The sequence below is a fragment of the Typopeltis vanoorti genome, chromosome 1, assembly GCF_054136105.1.
Source record: "Typopeltis vanoorti isolate ZY-2024b chromosome 1, IOZ_Tvanoo_1.0, whole genome shotgun sequence".
Taxonomy (NCBI): Eukaryota; Metazoa; Arthropoda; class Arachnida; order Uropygi; family Thelyphonidae; genus Typopeltis; species Typopeltis vanoorti.
Genome location: NC_143549.1, coordinates 120630086 through 120651822, shown reverse-complemented (window position 1 = coordinate 120651822; position 21737 = coordinate 120630086). Strand labels below are relative to the sequence as shown.

The following is a 21737-nucleotide window of genomic DNA, read 5'->3' as shown; positions in this document are numbered from 1 at the left end:
GTTTTTTCCTAAAAATGTATACAAAAAGGGGAGGTGTCATATACACCGGCAAATACAGTAATTATAAAGGAACACAAAGGTGTTGTGTTCTTCCATCAGGAAAATGCAAAAGTCTTGCCCAGAGTGAGTGACCTGCATCAAACTCCACAACCTTGACCGAAAAATTCCATCCTACCCCACATACTACCTAAATATTTTACTAACTGATATCATCTTCTCTAATTACTGGAGACAATCATCTGCATGTCTGACAATCTTAAGAGACAGAAGTCAGAGGGAGCCAAATCTGGGGAATAAGGTGGATGTTCCAACAATTCACAGTGCAGATCCCTTAATTTTCCCATTGCCAAAACACCTTTCTGGGCAGGTGAATTGTCCTGATTAAAGATAATTTTTTTTCTTCTGCAAACTGGGTCTTTTCTCATGAATTTTTTCATCTAGTCTGCGTAAAAGATTGGAATAATATTCTCTGGTTATTGTTTTACCCTTTTTAAGATAATTAATAAACAAAATGCCTTTAGCATCCAAACACCGATGTCATGACCTTTCCAGCTGACAGAACTGACTTTGTCTTCTTTTGGCACTGAACAACTGGCTTCTGTCCACTGTTTTAACTGCTGTTTGGATTTTAGTGCGAATCCAAGTCTCATCCATAGTAATAAATCGATGCACAAAATCAGTTTTATTCTTGCTAAAACACTCCAAGCACTGTTCAGAGACTTTCATGCAAGTACGTTTTTGATCTGCTGTGAGCAAGTGTGGCACCCATCTTGTGCAAAACCTTTTTGCATTTGGAATTCATCATGCAAAATATATCCTACACGTTCTTTTGAAATGCCTATAGTCTCAGCAATTTCAGACACTCTGACTCACCGGTCATCCAATATCATATTGTGCACTTGATCAATGATTTCTGGTGTTGTTACACTTTTTGGATGTCCTTCACACGGATCGTCTTCAAGGCTGGTACGGCCATGTTTAAACTCGGCAGCCCATTTTTTAATTTTCAAAAACGAAGGAGAAGAGTGCCCATAAACTTTTATGAACTTCGAATAAATTTCTTGTGGCATTAAACCTTCTTTTACAAAGAATTTTATAACCACATGATACTCAATTTTATCCATTTCAAAGTACACAGACAACACTTTGGCTTCAGATAACTGTATAAAACAAACTACTTGATAAACTGACTTGCAATTTCACATGGATACTTATGACAAATGTACCAACTTAGAAAAAAAAAAAAAAAAAATCATGCAGATAGTGTTGCCATCTATGGTCAAGGCCAAGAACATTTCAGACGACCCTCACAAAAAGGTCTCGAGATTTATTCCTCCTCCTCCTTTTCTTCCCATGTCAGACCATTGTTTCCATTCTCCAGATCCAATACTTACTGCTGCAGTGAAGGTCTACATGTCCAAGCCACAGTTTCCCAAAAAGTGTGCCTTTCAAAAAAGATAACAGTCTATTGTAAGTGGCTTGAGACAAAAAAACTCAAGCTTCATTCACAACCTACAGTGTAGTTCTCAACACCTGTAAATCCATCATTAACAAGGAAAAGTCTGACTTGCAATGGCTAAATATAAAAAAACTCACCACCTATACCAACAGAAATCATGCTTTCTGGTCTCTTGCAAAAGCTGTTGGATGCAATTTTTGTGAATCTGTGCTTCCCCTCTTTATTACCCCAATGGTAGCACCGAATATCACTTAAAGATGAAGTTGACCTCATGGCATCATTTTTCTCATTCATCTTAAGAATAGATAACCAAGGCAAATTACCTCCTTTATCTGGAACATTGTTTTGCATACCTGACTTGACAGAAAAACCTGGTATGTCCTGGCTTTATTCCACCAGTTGTGCTCAAGCTATATGCTCCTGAACTAATACCTGTTTATTATAGACTGTACACTATATCAGCAGTTTTCAACCTTTTATATCTTACAGGCACACCATTCAAGTATTTTTACAGCACCGACGCTACAGTGTAAGTGCAGCATAGCTATAATTGTCATGCAACTGGAGGAAACCATAAACACATACAATGATGTGTATCTATAATAACAGGTATAATAAATCTATATCATTCCAATATAATCATAAATTTTATTCACTCTTAATAATTCTGTTTGATGCAATATAAACATTATGAGTACTCATATACTTTGTAGGTAAAATGCACAAAAAAAACTTCTTTTACATCAATTTTTATTCCTTTATATTAAAATCTTGTAGCACACCTACGAACCTTTCGTGGCACACTGGTTGAAAATCACTGCACTATATTATACTTAGCTGGCAACCACTCTATAAAATAGAAGCAGGCCCATGCCCATATATAGTTGATCACCCCCCCCCCCACTCAAAAAAAATTATGTGTCTACCGTCAACCTATTGCTCTCATCTCAGTGTTCTCAAATAATTGAAAAGGTCATCGACAGTTAACTTCTTCAAAACCTGGAAAACTGTATTTTCAACTAACCTCTCTCATAAACTAATTCCAATAATAAAAAAAATACATAATGCAACCAATCACTATAAGTCCACCATGCCAGAATCTCATCGGTAAAAACTCACTTTTAACATCCAATTTGGTGTTACTGCAACATCTGTGGCAGTAACACCAACTAAATGACATTAATCATCACTTTCAGTCATTCAGACCAATCCTCCAACTCTTGACAGAAACCCAAATATAACTACATTTACTTCTGTCCACCTCCAATGTCCAAATTATACACTAACACAACTCCTTTTGCCATAAGGGTGAATCTGTGTCTTTGTGAGATCAAACATTGCATGCCAGAGAGTGGCTAATTTAGAATCCTCTGCTTTCAACCTCCTCTGGCTTAAGGTTTCCTTGTCCATTCTAGTAATATTCATCTACTACATTTACTATTCTCCAAACTACAAAAACTACTCAGACCTCTTCACATTCCTCTCCATGAAACATGATCATCTGCAATCCAGCCATCGAAATAGTAAGGTGTCTCATCTTTCTAGGCAACTTCAATGTCAATAATTCCAACTGGCTCTCCTTTTCCAACATCACCAAGATGAAAGGTGGAAATATATGCCCTAAGCAATGACCTAATGCAAATCATTCATCTACCTACACAAATTTCTGACAACCCTTTTCACTCACCCCGATACTTTAGATCTCTTTCTAACCAGTTCTCCCTTCAAATACACCATAGAAGTCACAAACAACACCTCTCCCAACTCATATCCTCTGGTGCTGCCAAGGCTCCAAACAGGATGACCCCCCCCCCGTGGAACTTCCACACCTCCATGGGCTGACTACTGCTTCATGCTTAAGCTCAATCAACCCTAACATCTACTCTAAAAAAAAAAAAAAAGTCACAGAAATTATCCTCACCAGCATGAAGACCTGAATCCCTCCATTCTATTCAGAATCCTTGTCTGTTTTTCCAAAACCTGGAAGCATATCAGAGCAGTTGAAAAAAAAAAAAAAAAAGCAGCTTACTACCAGTAGTTATTATTATTATTATGTTGACAGAGCCTCTGTAGCTCAGTCGGTATACATGAAGTCCTTAGATTGGAAAGACCTGAGTTCGATTCCTGTCCAGAACGAGAGAAACCTTTACTGGTTTCTTTCAACTAAAGATTAGTTAGTCAGTCTCATATGGAGGGTTTTTTCACCCAGAAACTTGGGTTTTTTCATCTCTCAGAACAGGCAAACTGGCCCATGAATGAACACACACTCACACACAAATTTAGTCATAAAATACATACTTAATCTCTCACTAAGAGAGCTCAACCAGTCTTAAGGGATGGTCGAGGAATGAGGGGGGGGAACCCCACAAGAATAAAAAAAAAATTATGTTAACACCTCCAAGGAGTCCAAGACTCATCAAGGGAGGGCACCTATTCTACAACTCTCCATCTCCACCACTCAAATCCACCAACTACAGTGAGCCGCATTCATCTACACCAATGCCATCTATTTTCATAAACAATCACAAACATCCATGCCCATGGCAGGATTCGAACCTGCAGCCTTTTGGCTGGACAGCAGATATGCTAACCACTTAGCCAACCAGGCCGGGTTTCCATCAAGAATTCTGGCTTCATATTTTGCCTATACTAAAGCACACAACAACTGATTTCATAAAAGCAATTCATAAAGACCATGAGCAGAAAACTTGGCTCCTGTCCAAATGGAAACTGTACCCTTGCTAAGGCAGTTGGATGCAAACTTTTGCTCACATGCACTTCCACTTGTCTGTCTGTCTCTCTCTCCTCCTGATGGTGTCACTGTTACTTCACCCAAAGATAACGTCTTAGCATCACTCTTTTCCCCAATCTCTTGCACTGATAAAAAATAAAAATTACCTCCTATCAAACCAGAATCTGAGCACCATATGCATCCTGTAGTTTTTCAACAAAAAGAGATCATAAAATTACTAAATAACTTGGACTAAAAACTCTCCTTGTTCTGATGGCATCTCTCCATTTATTCTCAAAAATTGTGCAATAGAGCTACCACTCGACCAATATCGTCTCTACAATCCAGATTATCATAATCTATTATATATAGTTTGTAGTTATCCCAATGTGTGGAAGAAAGCAATCACATATCCAGCCTATTCCAAAAATGGTGGTGGACTTCTATCCTCCCCAAAAAAAGGGGAAGATAGAAGTCACCACCAAACTACTCAGTAATTACCATCATATTAATCCTCGCCAAAATAATGGAGGTCATCAACAGCCAACTTCCTCAATTACCTAGAGGCCCATCAATTAATCAGTACCCGCCAGTATGGATTCCACTATTCAAGATACGCAACTGAATTCTTAGCTTACATCACCCACCACTGGACACATGGAAATGAAAAGGTTCAGTGAGACTTGAGATGAGATGAGATTCTTGACATTTCCAGAGCTTTTGATTGTGCAGGCACCAAGGCCTGCTAAACAAACTGCCATCCTCTGTATATGAGTAGAAAGGCTTATGTGTTGGTAGTTATGTCCATCTGTTTAATGGTATTGATTCACAATAATAATAAGAAAATAATTAATATTTATTTAACTTATTTGCTGATTTTGCTAGTATTGTATCCAGTATATTCAGAGCACAAAAACAGTTTGTCACATTCCACGAACAGCAACAATTCATTTAACAGTGGGACCAGTTTAAAAAAATTGTAATGGATAACACAAGGAACTAGAGTCCTAATTGGCACCATCTATTTTTGGATATAGAGAGAAAAAAAAAAAGTTTTAATTTGATCTTAAAATAACTATCTCCCACATCTTTGGTAAATTTATACTGCCATACTTGTTGAGGTTTGGAAAATGTTTTAAAGCTGCAGCCGATTCCAAAAACAATCTCTCTGACTTATGACTTCTGTTAGTACTTTTGTTTTCTCTCATTTAATCCTGTGTGTGAAAGAGTATCTAAGGAATGGTCAGCTAGTCCTGACTTGCCATAACGATAGTGTTGAATGTATTTTTTATGTTCTCGACAGTTCTTCCTGTCTGTTCCATAGTAAGTCAGGTTACAAGTACAGGGCACTTCATACACTCCTGGATGTGATAAAAGAGAGTTTGTTGTTAAGTCAATTGATGAAAGTTGCTAACTTGATATAAGGTTAAAATGTGGAAAGGAGTTGATATTTATAATTATAATAATAAACAAATTAAGTTAAATAAATATTAATTATTTTCTTATTATTATTGTGCTGTAAATCAATACCTCTGTAACTGGGTTGCCAGCTTCCTCTCTGGTCATTCACTGCATGCCATGGTTAATGGCTCCCTCCTTTTGAGCTTCATCACCGATCCAGTATCTCAGAGCTCTGCCTCATCACCTATCCCCTCTTTCTCAAGCACATAAACAACCTACTCTCAACTGCTACTAATCATACCCACAGTTTTGCAGACAATAGTACTCTCCATTCAACCTACTCAATCTAACAAAGCATGCAGTGCATAGATATTCCAAGCATGAAGATCATCTACAACTAGGGTCTTAAAAATTGATCTGATCACCATCCTTCAATGGGGCAAGGAAAATCTAGTCATATTCAATGCCACCAAAATACAGTGTTGCCTCTTCTCTCACAAAAGAAATCTCACATTCCCTTACCTTCACAGTAATACACATATCAAAAGGCAAGATCGGATTTCTCTGCTTGGACTAACATTCACCTCCAGCTTCTCTTGGAGGTAAATGTTAGTCCAAGCACTTAACAATATACAAATCCCAAATTCGAAGTGGAGCACCTAAAACTTCTATAAAAATTGCTCTCCCTCTTATATATTCATTTCAACTTCATCTCACAAACACAGGTTTAGCTGTGTGTCTATTCTGAAGTTACTTCAATGGTCATTGCGTCAATGAACTGGCAACCATCATACCTCCAATTTCTGTGAGACACTTGTAGGATAGATGCAGAGCTGAAGTGTTGTGTTTGTGAGATGAGATTGCAGGTTCAGTGTGTTTCCAGTTGTTGCAAAGTAAAGGGGTACTGGACAGCTGCTGCTTCGAAACCTGCATTGCTTCTTTCTCTTTTATTCTACCTATCTCCATCCTCTAGAATGGTCTGCTGCAAGAAGTATTTTCAAACGACTACAACCTGCAGTTCTTCAAAAAAAATGTCAATAACCTTCTGAGTCCTCACCTACATCCCCAACATAGCACTGATGTGCTTGTATGGATCAATATAAAATCAGTAACCACCAATATGTATTCCACCAATCAAGATCAACAGCAGATTGTCTACATTGCGCACCTCTGGAAATATGCTATGGAAAATTTGGAGTGCAATGCTGTTGCACTTGACATTTCCAAAGCATTAGATAGGATGATTTCTTGTGGCAATTTGCTGCAGGCTTCTCAGCAAACTGCCATTTTATGGGCTACTTACATGGGCTGCCAGTTTTCTCTTGTCTGTAACAGAAGATGTTCTCTCTCTCTTCAGATTTTCCACTTAATGTAGGTGTTTCTTGGGGCTGTGTTATTTCAACCATCCACTTCTTTATATATATAAATGACCTACTCTCACTCTCTATGCATTCTGCTCATATGACAAACCTTGTGATGATCAAACATCTCAAGTTTCAAGGTCATCTGCAATAGGGATGGCCAACCTATGGTGCATGCACCCAAAGTGACACATTGGATAATAAGAAGTGGCACATTAGATCCCAATGATAATAATAAAAGTCTATTTATGCAAAAAAGTATTAACCGATTTGTAGAAAAAAAAAAAGCTAAAACTTAGTAACAATAGCAATTTTATTGTTTCATTCACATCTTTTTGCACATTCACTTGTTTGATCTTGAGGCACAAAGCATTAGCAACAGCAGCGCATTGAAGGATTTTGTCAGTCAGCTTTACAATTGATACTCATATGCTACGGTATAAATTGTGCTTTCTTTGTCCTTTGTGAACATTTTCAGTTTTACACTTTTTCGAAAATAAAGCCTTGGGTTTACATTCAGTTACCCAACACAGTGCAAAAAAAAAAAAAACAGGTGATGATAGTAAGTGTGAACTCAATGAACAGTGGGAAAATGAGTTCTTATTTATAGCAAATCTGTCAGGAAAACTGTTGTACATTGTCTGTGAAAACACTTTCTTACATAATAAAAGACATGATCTGAGCAACTGAAAGACCTTGTCCGTGCTTGCGCTTTCTTTAGTTTTGGATGAATCTACTGTCATATGTGATGTAGAACGGTTAAGAATTTTTATAAGAGAAATTGAAGATAATTTTAACATTTTTGAGGAACCTATCAGTCTCAAATCGCTTCAAGGAAAAACAAGAGGATCACGCATATTTGAGAAAGTACATTCATGCCTAGAAAATCTACAAGTAGATTCTAGTAAATACAAGTAAATATATCATGTTTATATTAACATATTTTTACAAGGAGTTTTTAAGGGTACAAGAATTGTATGGGAAATATGAATCCATATGTGAAAAACTTGGCGAATGGAATGTAAAGGTTTGGCTACCTCTGATCTACAATAAGTGCCCACACCATCCTGCAATTGGGCAATAACAACTTAGTCAACTTCTGTGCTTCTAAAACAGCAGTTTGCCTCTTTTAGCTAAAAAAAAAAGAACTTAGTTCCTCCCCCTCTCTCCGGCCTATGACAATTCAATGCTCAACTTAAGATCGGATATCTCTCTTCTCAGACTAACAATTACTCCTAGCCTTTCTAGGAATAATCACATCACTTCTATAGTATCCTCAGCTTCCAAATAACTTGGCATCCTGTTTTGCTCAAGACATTACTTTTCATCTGTCCAATTACTCTGTACAAATCCCAAATCTACCAAACCTGGGAATACTGCTCTCACATTTGAGAGCAGTATTCCAAGGTTTGGTGGATTTGGGATGATGTTCAGAAGAGAGAAGTTTGATTGTTTAACTCCTCTTTCTCAGAGATTCTCTTTAGCCAGTGTATCACAGATGGCCAGTTTTCATATCGCGTCAGATATTTTCATGGATGCTGTTCAACAGAACTGAAATTCATTATGTCTCCTCTTTCTGCTAAACCTACAGCAACATGAGCAACAGTTATCCAACCTTATTTTATGGTTGAAATGCCGACTCACTGAACAAGCTTCCCATCCCATCTACTCTAGTTCTGTGAAACAGCCTTTCCCAAATGAAAAGAAGTCTAAATTTCAGAAATATGACTGCACATAATTGCTTTTTATTTTTATCTTTGATCACTACTGCGATGAACCCTGGATTAGACATGAATGACCTGAATTAAAACAGTAATCAAGTGTTTGGAAACATACAAAGATGCCTCTACCAAAGAATACTGAATGTCTAGAAGAAAAAAAATGACACTGATATCAGGATTTTTTTTTTTTTTTTTTTTAACATTAAAGATATAACTGTATTCGTCAGCATTAACTAGACTTCAGAAGAAAATTTTGACTATTGAAAATAGACACTCAAGACTCATTTGTGGAATACAATTCAGAGAACAAGACTGGAATTCATGACAGTCATTGGTGTTTGCTTCAAACCAACATACAATGAGGAAAGAGACAATAGTACCTAGTGGCAGAATCAATAACCTTACTACTGATCTCATCCCATGTGATTTCTGGACATTTTTGAAACTTAAATGTAAGCTATGAGGATACAAATTTTGTTTCACTGCAGAAGTAAACAATTCACCACTGCTATTTTATGAAAGATGTCTCATAATAACCTACTGCATGTCAATGAGAAGTGGATGTAGAACAAAAAAATACGAACGATATGAGACATTACTTTGCATTCTTTTTTAAATGCAAATCTAAGCCTCAAAGTAATCAGTCTCATTACTTTTCACCCTATATATATATATATATATATATATTTGCATGGTGGAAAAGTTAAGGCAAAAGTTTTTCTGCATAGTTAAATAAAGCATGATATGAGGAAAACTTACCTATAGCATCTATAGTTTTTTGAAGAAAGAGCACTTTATTCTCCTTATCCTGCAAAAAAAAAGTTTTTTTTTGTTTAAGTCAAGGGAAATTTGTATATAATTGTTGGCTAAATTAAGAATTAAAAATGATAACATAATCTCTCTTTTGTTGAAAGCAGAAAATAAAAAAAAAATGAAATAAAAGATTTGTCAAAAGAAATGATTAAAACACTTTTTATAAATGGATTATACAAATCATATAGATTACACAAAATAAATACCCATACAAATTTAGTACTCAAAACATAACTAATCAATAATTTGCATAGCTGGAAGAGTATAACTTTCCTGACTTAGCAAAGAACCGTTTTTTGATAAAGCATTACTACACTTGTGCACTTTGGGTAAGCTGCTCACACTAGCTGTCTGTTTATGACATGTTCTATCATTTTTATGTAATATAATAAAAAAGTGACAAAAAGTGTTAGGACTTGAGTGAGAGTGGGTTAAGACTTAGAAGACAAATCAACTTCAGAGATTTGTCTCTACATACTATTGCTACTTTCTGAAGTTGAATGTTTTGTGAGCCACTTCCAGGTTTTCAAATTAACAGAAAGTGGTCTCAACGAGGTAATGAACATCATCTATCTTCATTTTAAAAAGAGAAAGTTAAGTTAGTTAGTCATCAGACTATACTGCCATCACTTTCAACTCAGTTTGCTAAAAAAGATGAGAATGTCATTAATAATTCAATGTTGTCAGCATCTGAAAGCTCACTACTCTAGTGGCAACAAATACCAATTCAGCTACTCACTATCCATAATGAATCACTTAACCAGCATTACCCATCTTAAGAACACAAGCAATGGAGTGCTTTGGAGAAATGGTGGTCACTTTAGACCAGTACCCGCATACCCCTTTTAAAGTTTTAATATCAATGGCACATCCCCTCAAAGGAAAAGGTAATTTGGGAGCTCTAATAATATTTCATTCAAACATAAATAATTACAAAAACATTTATTTTTTGTCTGATTTTATGATTTTATGATAAATGATAAATTAATAAACATTGGAAACATTTTATTAAAATTAAATACATGTTTAGTATGAATGCAATATACATATAGCACAAAAAAAAAAATATACAGTTTAAATTTTCAATAATAAAAAAAAGTTTAATGAGAAACTGTTTTTTTTTTTTGGGGGGGGGGAAAGAGGAAGCAGGTTGGTAATATATATATATATAATTTATTTTTTAGCCTTCACATCAAGAAGACAATTTTTTTTTAGTTCCATGTGTGCATTATACCCAGCAGATGCATGCACCAGTAGTGAAACAAATGCTAAGGAAGAAAGAAATGATTCAAAGTTTGGCAGAGAGTTCTGACAATGTGGTTCGAACTAACTGAATTGAATGCAAATAGTTCAATAATGCAAGTAGACGCAATCCTGCCATCGATCAGACATGGCACTAATGGAGTACTGCGATATATGCCAACAGACATTTTTTAAAAATTCCTTTAGATTTTTTAGCTATTAAAAAATTAATTATAGAATAGACCCACACTACCTAAGACAATACAGCAACAAACATATAAAAATAAAAATAATCAAAATTATATAAAAAAAAGAGTGCATTGTACCATCTAATGACCCCTTTTGCACACCTAGGGTATGCATACCACACTTTGGGAAACATTGCTCTAGACATTTCCAGGAAACCTACTTAACATAACTACCATCTTATGGTCTGCCTTCTACTCTTTTCAGCTTAATAGTCAATTTCTTCTCTGTCCACCATGTCATGATGGCTGGCTTCCTGTCTTCAAATTTCTTCACCAATGCTGAAGCACGCAGGGCATCATACTTTCATTCACACTATCCTTTCTATACATAGATGATCTTCTCTTACTGACTGACCTTCAATTGTATCAAAGTTCCTAAGTTTCTTTACAAAAAGGTGTTTCAATATAATTTGATGATTACTGTTGAATATAGCATCCAGTAAAGGTAGGTTTTCAATGAACAGAAGTAATTAATTCACTTGATGATGAACAGTAGAGCAGGATGTCTAGGAAGGTTTATCTGCTTTCCTTTTCTATTTCCATAGCGAAATTAATTTGCAGATGTTGATTGTTTATGTTTGCTAGAAGGGCAGGTAATATATCATTATACGATGAGATCGCAAAAATAACATCCATATAAAGCACCCAAAATGAAGGCTGAGAATGAATGGATAAAAAAAGGATGACTTCTAAATGTTCTAAAACAGAGGTGTGCAGGAGGAGAGAGTAGACTCCCCGTGGCATTTCCTTTGACTTGTCTGTAGATTCTGTTTTGACAAAGAAAATAACCAGGACAAATGACAAAGTTGAATAATTTCACTTTATCCAAAGGAAAAGCTTATAAAAACAGACAAAGCATATCTTATTACTGAAAAAAGGATTCAATATCATAACTGACCATTATTCTACATTGTTATTCACTCTAGTTATTTATTTTATTTATTTTTTGTCAAAATAGAATCTACAGACATTATAAATTAAAGATGCCAAGAAATTAAATTCTTGGTTTAATCCTTTATCCAAGTGTAAGCAAACAAAGTTTGCACCTGAACTATTTTCAGGACTGAGCAACTCGTATAAAGAAGCTAATGACTTCACTTGTCCAAGACTGGTTTCGACCTTTATTGAGGTCAGTGGGAGCCAGACCCAGAGGTGATACTAAGGTTGAAGTAATGCAGAAGTCATATTTCCATATACGAGTAGCCAAAAAGTGTCACACCTTACTATTTATAGTATAACCAAGTGGAAAAAGTGACACCTTTTGGCTACTTTTATATGGAAATATGACTTCTGCATTACTACAACCTTAGTATCATCTCTGAATCTGGCTCCCACTGATGAGACCTCAATAAAGGTCAAAACCAGTTTGGGTTAGTGGCCCTTCTCATAATGCATTGAATTATACATGTCCGTAAGGATATGTGCTTTGCATTATGGGATGCTAAATGCAAGTGATGTGAAGTCATTAGCTTCTTTATACGAGTTGCCCAGTACTGAAAATAGTTCAGGTGCAAACTTTGTTTGCTTACACATAGATAAAGGATTAAACCAAGAATATAATTCATGGTTTAATCCTTTATCCATATATATTTTCCACTTGGTTATAACCAAGTGGAAAAAACTCCCAACAAGAATCTACAGACAAGTTGAAGGAACTGTCATGAAGAGTCCACTCTCACCAACTTATATTTGAAACATTTAGAGGACATCCTTTCTCATCCACACACCCTCAGCCTTTCTTTTGGATACATTATATTATTATTATTATTAAGAGAGACATCCAGGGAGTCAGAGACTCACTAAGGGAGGCCACATACTATACACATACCAGTTATCATACTTATTCTTGAATTCATTCATTCACACTGCTTGCACTCACAACATCCAATAACAATCCATTCCAATCACACACCACCCTATGAGAGAAAAATCAGCCCTCGTCCCCCTTCTTAGTGGCATTCATTCTTAGTTTCCAGGGATGCCCTCTTGTCCTTTCCCCATTCTCCATAAATTGAACAATTCGATCAATTGAAATCCTGTATGATCCTTTCAAAAGTTTGTAAGTCACAATCATATCACCCCCTCTTTCTCCTGTTTGCTAGTGTCTACAGCCTACAAATTCTCAATCTGCCTTCATAATCAGTATTCCACAATCCTGATATCATTTTAACATTCTCCTCTGCACTCCCTCCAATATATCAGAATCACAATGGAAACCAGCATCAATCTTTTCCTTGAACTCCTGCATACAGCGAGAGATGACAAGGGAAATCACCTCCTATCATACTGGAATCCAAGCAGCGTATGCCTCCTATAGTTTTTTAAAACAAAAAGACATCAAAAACCTTATAAATAACTTTGATATTAAAGTCTTCTGGTCCTGATGTCATCTCCCCAATTGTTCTCAAACATGGTACTCTATTCCAGAGTTAACACCAATCCTGCATCATCTCTATAATTTATTATACATATCTGGTACTTATCCCAATGCATGGAAGCAATCTCATATCCATCCTAATCCAAAAAAAAAAAAAAAAGTGTGATAGAAGTCGGTCTACCATCTAAGTACTGACCAGCTGATCACCTCTGTCCTCTCAATAATAACTGAGAAAGTCATCAGTAACCAACTCCTCCACTACTTAGAGGCTCACCAAGTAATAAGTGGCCATCATTATGAATTTCACCATTGAGTTCCGGTTTCTGATGCCCATTTCTTTGGTAATTTTTTCTTCTTTTCATAGGCTGTTATTGGATTCAATTTAATTTACAATCAAGTGAAAAAAAACATTCAACATATAGTCTACTATTGTTTTTCAATATTTTTATTTAACTCTATCTCTATTAAATTATCTTCTAATTCTCTTTGGTATAGTTTTATACTATTTTCTTTCTGCAAGAATCTGATTTTAAATATACTTCCTATTCGTTTTTTATTTTGTTTTTATCTTCATCATTTTTCGAAGCATTGACAAGTTTCTAATAACTGCATTAATGATCTGTATCTAAATTTAAGCTTCTGTAAACTCTGACATCTGTTATATTAGATGTTATTTTTTATATTTCCTACTATAATACGTAATCAATTACAGATTTAGGGCCTTTTGCTTCCCATGTGTATTTCTTCATACCTATAAAGCCTGGTTGGCCAAGTGGTTAGCATATCCGCTCTCCAGCTAAAAGGCTATGGTTCGAATCCCGCCGTGGGTATGGATGTTTGTGATTGTGTGTGAAAATAAAAGTGGTGGGGGGGTGGGCGTAGATGGATGATGATGATAGTTGCAGTTTGTAGTAGTTGGTGGACTGGGTGGTGGAGACGGAGTTGTAGAGTAGGTGCCCTCCTTCGATGAGTCCCTTGGACTCCCTGGAGGTGTAACGTAATAATAATGAAAGAAATTTGCTATTTTCAAATAACTGAACTGGACAACAATTAATCTTAGCCCACCTTATCATATAAGGATTCTTATTTGAATATAATAATAATTGTAGAACATCATAAAGCACTGGATGTGCTTTATGAGTTTTTTTTTTTCTTTTTTCGTACAAGTTGGATGGAATGCAGCTGAGCAGTACAGATACTGAATTTAAGTGGCATATGAATGGAGACAAGGTGATGAGGAAAAATAGCAGCACAACCGACAGAGTTCTCATATCTCAAACCATTGGCAGATGTGTAAGAAATCAGAGTGCTCTGCTCTAAGTGCATTAAATAGCTGCAGTTCGATTATTGATAGCATACATGACTTCCTAAGACTGGACACTGAGAGGTTACATGGAGTGCAAACCTGCCATGAAGAAATGTTGTTATGTAATGTTCAGAGCAAGTAACGTAGTCAACATTCATTCATTCCAACTACTACCACGATCTCTTTCACATGTATACCAAATAAGAAAATGGCAGCCCAATGTATGTAATACTGAACTTTCCAATGTAGCAAAAAGTACTAGTTCACTTGGAATGCTTAGGCAAGAACTATTTTTAGAACATAGTTAAGTGATGTTTTTGTCAAAACGAGAGCAGATTTGTTTTGATAGACTTTGAATCAGTGATGTTTGCAAAATGCATCAGTAGTTATTTATATGTCTTGATGATGGATAGGATCCAACCATCTCTGAGCACTCTTCCTTTAAAAGGGTAGACATGGAACCTACAGTCAAGCTTTGAGATAGACAAAGGGAGGAACACTGATCACCACCCCATTCTGCAGAAGAAATTTGAAAAAGTCCAAGAAAGCACATTTGTGGTTGATAAATATTTACAAGGAATGCAAGCTTTCTGTCAAAAATGAGTCCTAAGAATTTGGCTTCTGTTGCAAATGGAATAACAATTTGTTCCATCCTTAAGAATGACATAGACAACTGTGAAGACACCAACATATAAAATATTGCCTACTGTGGGAAGTAGTTTTTCAGCGAGTGATGAGTTTATTTTGACAGCAAAGATATCTACCCTTCCATTTTAAGATTTTATCCCAACTACATATGCATGATTGACATAATGCACGATATAACATAAACTGGATTCAAGATTATTTCTGACTCGGATGTCTAATGTAATATCTTCAACATTCCATATGGACAATGGATGAATGGCAGGGGAGCAGTGTAAGATCTTTTGTAGCATACGAATGAAAGAACATATTGCATCAATTATTAAAAAGAAATGGAGAGAGAGGGGGAAGGAGGCATTATTGTTAAACATATGCTCAACAATCCAGCCACAGCAACTCTTGTTGACACTATCCCACAGAGCAAAGACGTCTTATGTGTTCATTAGTCAACCATAAGAAGTATGGACCAAGGTAGATGGGTTTAAATGTCACCTGTAGACAGAAACAGAAGTGTATGTTTCTGCAGAAGCATCTTGTGATTATTATTAATATTTTGGTGTAATTCACAACCATTTCACATTAAGAATTTTCCTATTCTTTATGCTTTGTAGAACTTATCTGATTTCCAAGAAGTTGAGGACTTACATTTGTCTAGCTTGTCAATTTATTTTAAGAAATATGAACAGCTAATGTCCATCTCTTCCTCTGGAAAAATGTTTAATACATCATCTGATATGTCTTAGTTAGTTCTTGTTTAAATGTTTAATTTACATTCAGTGGATATATATATAAGCATCAATTGTTTATGTGGTGGTGTTGGGTGGCTTTTTTTTTAGTGATGTTCTTGCCATGCTTTTCTTGACAAGTGAGTTTTTACTCAGTGGGATCATTTTAGAAGATATTTAAGGAGTGAGACTGTAACAGGTCAGACAATTAATGCACTCCAAGGAGAACTCACTATAATAAAGTTCAGGTATGCTGAAATTATCGGATGGTGGAATAGACATAGGTTTTTGTCACTTTTCACATTCTCTTAACTGCCATCTTCTCAGATTAAGAGTTTCAGGACAGGTATTGTGGTGGCTAGCTTCTTCTTTGCATCTTGATAAGACATTATGTTCAATTTTTATCTTTTGAATCTCTTTCACTCTTCCACCTTTAGCATGTACAAATTTCTCTTGGGATTACTCGACCCTCCGATATGCCTCCTCAGAATCAAAAATAAATAAAAATAAAAATAAAAAAATGCATTTTCTCTTTTGTACAATGTGTTACTTTACCTCTGAACAGCTATTAACTTATAGAAATAATCCAATCAACCTCTTAGAGACACCACCATATTTTTTGGCGTCTCTAAGAAGATAGTAATTAGGTTGATTAATGATCCATCTCTCTCTCTCTCTTCAATTCACTCCTTTCATGAAGACATTCATAGTTTGCTGCTTGCATTTCTTACAAATATTTCTGTGATTGCTGTTCATCAGAAATGGCATCAATAATTCTTCTCTCTTCTAAATATGTTAAAACCAATGCAGCAGTTATCCAACACCTCTAAGTCAACTTCTCCTTTTCATTCATTCCTTTTACAGCCATCTTTTGAAAGAGTCACTCCACTCATATATTAAGATTAAAGTTAGTGAGAAAGAAGAAACACGTTTTTTCTTTCTCACAAACTTTGCGTCCATCCATAGTACTAACCTACCATAGAGTGAACAACCTATGGTAGACGTGGCTGGGATTACCATTAAAAAAAAAAAAATGCAAGGATAAATCAAGAATACTGCTCATGTCGTCACAAGATACCATGAAATGGACCAGTCATCAGTTGGTGCCACATGTTGAAGATAACACCCCCAATCCCATAATTATGAGTCTAGAAAGGTTATACACTCACATGACAACTTACCTCTGGATTGTTGTATTTTTAAAACATAACTGGTCTCTGTAGACTTGTCAGAATTTATTTTAACCTGGTTTCTAATGTTTTACCTTGAAAAATGCTATTAGATATTTTCATTTGAGTGCATATCCCAATATTAGGCTTTTGTAATTCATCTAAATGATATTTCTTTAACCATCTCTCTGTGTATAGGGATGCAAACACACCCCAGGCTAATAAAAAGGTAAATAAAAAGTTGTCGACTGGAAAATTTCCAAAGTTTTCTTAGGAATGCTATCTGTATGTTTCACACACAACTTGGAAAAAAATTTCATTGAAATCGGTGAATTTGAATGTAGTAGAAAGGCTTCAAAGGCACCCGAGTACAGGGTGCCTTGGAAGCCTTTCCATGTATAGGGGTGCATATGCACCCCGATAATCTCCATACAAAAACTGGTTTTTGTAAGCAGATGTGTTAGTATTTTTCCATAGTTTGTTTTGTATTTACATTCCTGTTGCCTGAAATATATATATATTTTTGCTTTGCTACCATATTCGCTTTGGAACTATGTATGATTCTTGTATGAGCATGTATATTTTTCTTCGTTTGTAGCCATTTTTTGTTCAGATTACTGGTGTACACTGTAGTGTAATTTCATTATCTCTAAAACGATTTGATGCAATTTCAGTTCAGTCTTTGCTTGCTTTTCAAAGAAGTAAGATATGTTTTTTATTGAATTAGTGGAAAGTGTTTATGATTTTCATATTTGATATTGTCTTGCAAATTACGAACTATTATCTACTGTGTTTATTGCTGTTTTTCTTCATTACTGCTTATTTTGCTACTATGTATTGCTACTAAGTTTGTAAGTTTGTTTTGCGATATGTTTATTTTTTTGTAGTTTTTATAGAATATTTTTTTGGGGACATTTTAGATAATTATGCCAGGAAGAAAAAGACATCATACCAGTTCCGAGTTGAGATTCTTTTAGAGGAAGTGGTGTCAGTTACTTCATCACATATACCAAGCGATGATGATGATTCAGATGTGGAAGAAAACAATATTTTTGATGGCGATTTCTCAGCTTTTGACAATGTTGCTGAAGAATATATACCACAATTAGATGAAGAACTAAGAGAAGAAGAAGCAAATGCGGAATCTATAGCTACTGTGGATGCTTCAGCTGCTGGTTCTTCTGCTGAGAATATCCCAGAAAATGTTGTTGTGTATCTGAATAGAAACTCAAAAATGAACAGAAGATAGACCAATGTTCCTCCTGATGTACATAAAGTTCCTGACTTTCAGGTATTTCGAGAAAGAGAAGGAATTGCCGGGGCAATAATAACTCAAAATCTTTGCTCCACAATGGACTGTTTCAAACAAATAATTCCTGAAACAACTATAAATGCGATTGTGTGTGTGAAACTAAATAGAAAAGCCAGAGATCATTACGATGCATTCAGAAATCCACAACAATAAAAACAACCTTGTATTTGGTATGATGCTGATGAAATCTACACTATGATTGGCATTCTAATATATGCTGGAAGTTTTATGTCAAAGTTTTTTCTTTATATTTTGCACTGAAAATGCATGGGGGTGTAATTACACCCCTGTACATGGTTAACGTTAAAATATTTGTACACAGAGAAAAGGTTAAAAACGTCAGGTTTTTCCACTCACAACTCAGCAAAAGTGAACAGAACACCTGTGAGTACCTATAAATAAATAAATACTGGTCAGGATTAAGAACACTACCTTTCAGCTAGCATGAATGTAATGATAACAAAAGGTTGCCTAATTTCCAGTCAGAGCCAATAGGGACACTGGGGAGAGGGGATTAGTCACTGCTAATATATCTGTAAAACTACATGCAATACATACCTTAACATTTTCAGAAACTAACTCTTCTGGTGTATACAAGCCATCTAAAAAGCCAGTTGTTTTGATCACCTATATAAAAAAATATATTTTAAAAACAAATTTTTAATATGAAAATTTCTGAAAATGTTTTCAGGTAACAAATATCCTATTGTAATCATGTCGAAAGGCTTAGGATTAAGCATGTCACCTCCATCAACAGGTTGCAAACATATAGTATATCAGTATTGTGGATAGATTAAGGGATTACTTTGTTACGTATTATTTCTGGGAAAACTCCCATGTTACTCCTCTTAAAAAGTATTATTTTTATGGCTATTTTGCCTGCTTTTGTTTAGGAGTGCCCTTTTTTTTTTTTTTAATGTCATTGGATTTTTACTCAAGAATTTTTAGGGCAATGCAGATGTATTTTAGAGACAAATATATGTAGCATAATAGAAGAAAATTCACCTTTTCTTGGATGTTGTTGCCTGTCTTCTTTCTGCAATGTGCATACTTCTGCTGGTATGGTGTTAAAAGGGGAGTGGGGGAGGGGGCTTAGGCAATATGGGGGAATTAATTTGAAAAACCCTGGATTTTTAATATAACATATACATATATTATTTTTAAAGGTGGGCGGGGCGGTTTTTGTAGGGTGGGAAAAAAATGAAAAAGGGAGCTGAAAATAGAACCTTTTTTTTTAGAAGGGGAAGAGTTTATAGGAAAAGGGAGCTGGGGAGAGGATTGACAGGGTGCGAGCCATTTTGATCATGTGGGTCATTGTCTGAACTCATGGAGAAGGTGGATGCTATATCATGTCGGCTTGGTGTTTTTGCCTTTGAAGTGTTTGTGTTATCACCTACTGGTCGGAGTTGTGACCTAATTTTTATGTTGTGGAGCTTCCAACATTCAGAGATTATGTAGGGTCAATGGCCTTGTCGATTTGATGGGTATGTTTCTGTTCAAGGGCGTGAACTGCTATTTCTGTTTTCCCTGTACTTTGTATTCTATTTTTATTTTTGATGTTGTGTTTTTTAGTGTTTAAATGTTCTGGAATAGGGATGTCTCTACTATCAGGTCTTTATGGGCAAAACCACAAGAACACTTCTGTGACTGTAACATCCCTATTCCAGAACATTTAAACACTAAAAAATACAACATGAAAAAGAAAAATAGAATACGAAATACAGGGAAAACAAAAATAGCAGTTCACGCCCTTGAACAGAAACATATCCCACAAATCAACAAAGTCATCATCATAATAGACAGACAAGACAACAAAACAATGCTTAGAATATCGAAAACAATAGTCATAAAATGTGACGTGAACTCAATCAACGTCCACCGAACCTACATAATCTCCGAGTGCTGGAAGCTCCACAACATAAAAATTAGGTCAAAATTAACTCCGATCAATAGGAGATAACACAAACACTTCAAAGGCAGAAACACCAAGCCGACACGACATAGCATCCACTTCCTCCATGAGTTCAGACGACAACCCACACAGTCGAAATGGCTCGCACCCTGTCAACCCTCTCCCCGGCCCCCTTTTCCCATAAACCCTTCCTCTAAAAAAACAGGTTCTATTTTCAGCCCCCTTTATCATTTTTTCCCCACCCCTACAAAAAAAGCGCTCTGCCCACCATCAAAAATAATATGTATATATTATATTAAAAATCAAGGGATTTTTCAAATGAATTCTCCCACATTGCATAAGCCCCCCCTCCCACTCCCCTTTTAACACCATAACTGCAGAAGTATGCACACCGCAGAAAGAAGATAGGCAACAACATCCAAGATAAGGTATGTGAAAATTTTCTTCTATTATGCTACATATATTTGTCTCTAAGATACATCTGTAATGCCCTAAAAATTCTTGAGTAAAAAGCCAATGACAATAAAAAAAGGGGGCACTCCTAAACAAAAGCAGGCAAAATAGCTGTAAAAATAATAATTACTTTACGTTTATTATTATCATCAACAGACCTCCATGGAGCCAAGAGACTCATCATGGGAGTTCCCACTCTCACATGTGCAGCTCATCGTACCTCAATTTAAATGTATTCGCTGTTCCTGGTTTCCAGTCATCACACTCTCAGGCAATGCATTCCAATCACCCACTACTCTCTCCATGCAAAAAATCTACTCCTCACCCCCTTGCCCACACACACCTTATACAGCTTCCAGGGATGGCTTCTCATTCTCCCCATCTCCAGATATTTTATGAAAAATCTCATTCACATTAATCTGGTAATTATCCCTTACCAACTTATACGTCTTGATAATGTCTCACCTATTCCTGCTATCCTCTAGGCTCTGTAATTTGTATTCTCTCAATCATATTCCACAGACCAAAAACCAACTTAGTCAATCATCTGTGGACTCTCTTTAATATCTCATCATCCTTTTGAAAGCCTGGCAACCAAACCTCTGCACAGTAATCCATAACAGACTTATCAAAATCTTGTACAATGGAATCAAAATATTCTTACTTCTATGTCACTGTTCTCCGCATCATTCTCATAATCTGCTCTGTCGTCATCCTCACAATTTTAGCAAAATGCCTACAAAATCCCAAGTCTCTCCACCCCAATCCCCAAATCCTTCATCTCCTCCACCTCCACCAAAATATCCCCACCAATCCTATACTGTGCATCCTATCTTTGCTTCCCAAATGTTAAAACCTTACA

The 21737-nt window shown here is 35.9% G+C and overlaps 1 protein-coding gene across 2 annotated transcripts in view; it reads right to left on the bottom strand.

The window, feature by feature from the left end:
• LOC150110363 (intraflagellar transport protein 54-like) overlaps window positions 1–21737 on the bottom strand; it is a 236646-nt gene that overhangs the window by 183385 nt on the left and 31524 nt on the right. For both annotated transcript variants that reach the window (XM_090399066.1, XM_090399075.1), the window contains exons 2-3: window positions 19069–19137; window positions 9433–9481 (exon numbers count right to left, since the gene is read on the bottom strand). In XM_090399066.1, coding sequence (XP_090255192.1) covers window positions 9433–9481; window positions 19069–19137 — 118 coding nt within the window. The remainder of the gene's footprint in view (window positions 1–9432; window positions 9482–19068; window positions 19138–21737) is intronic.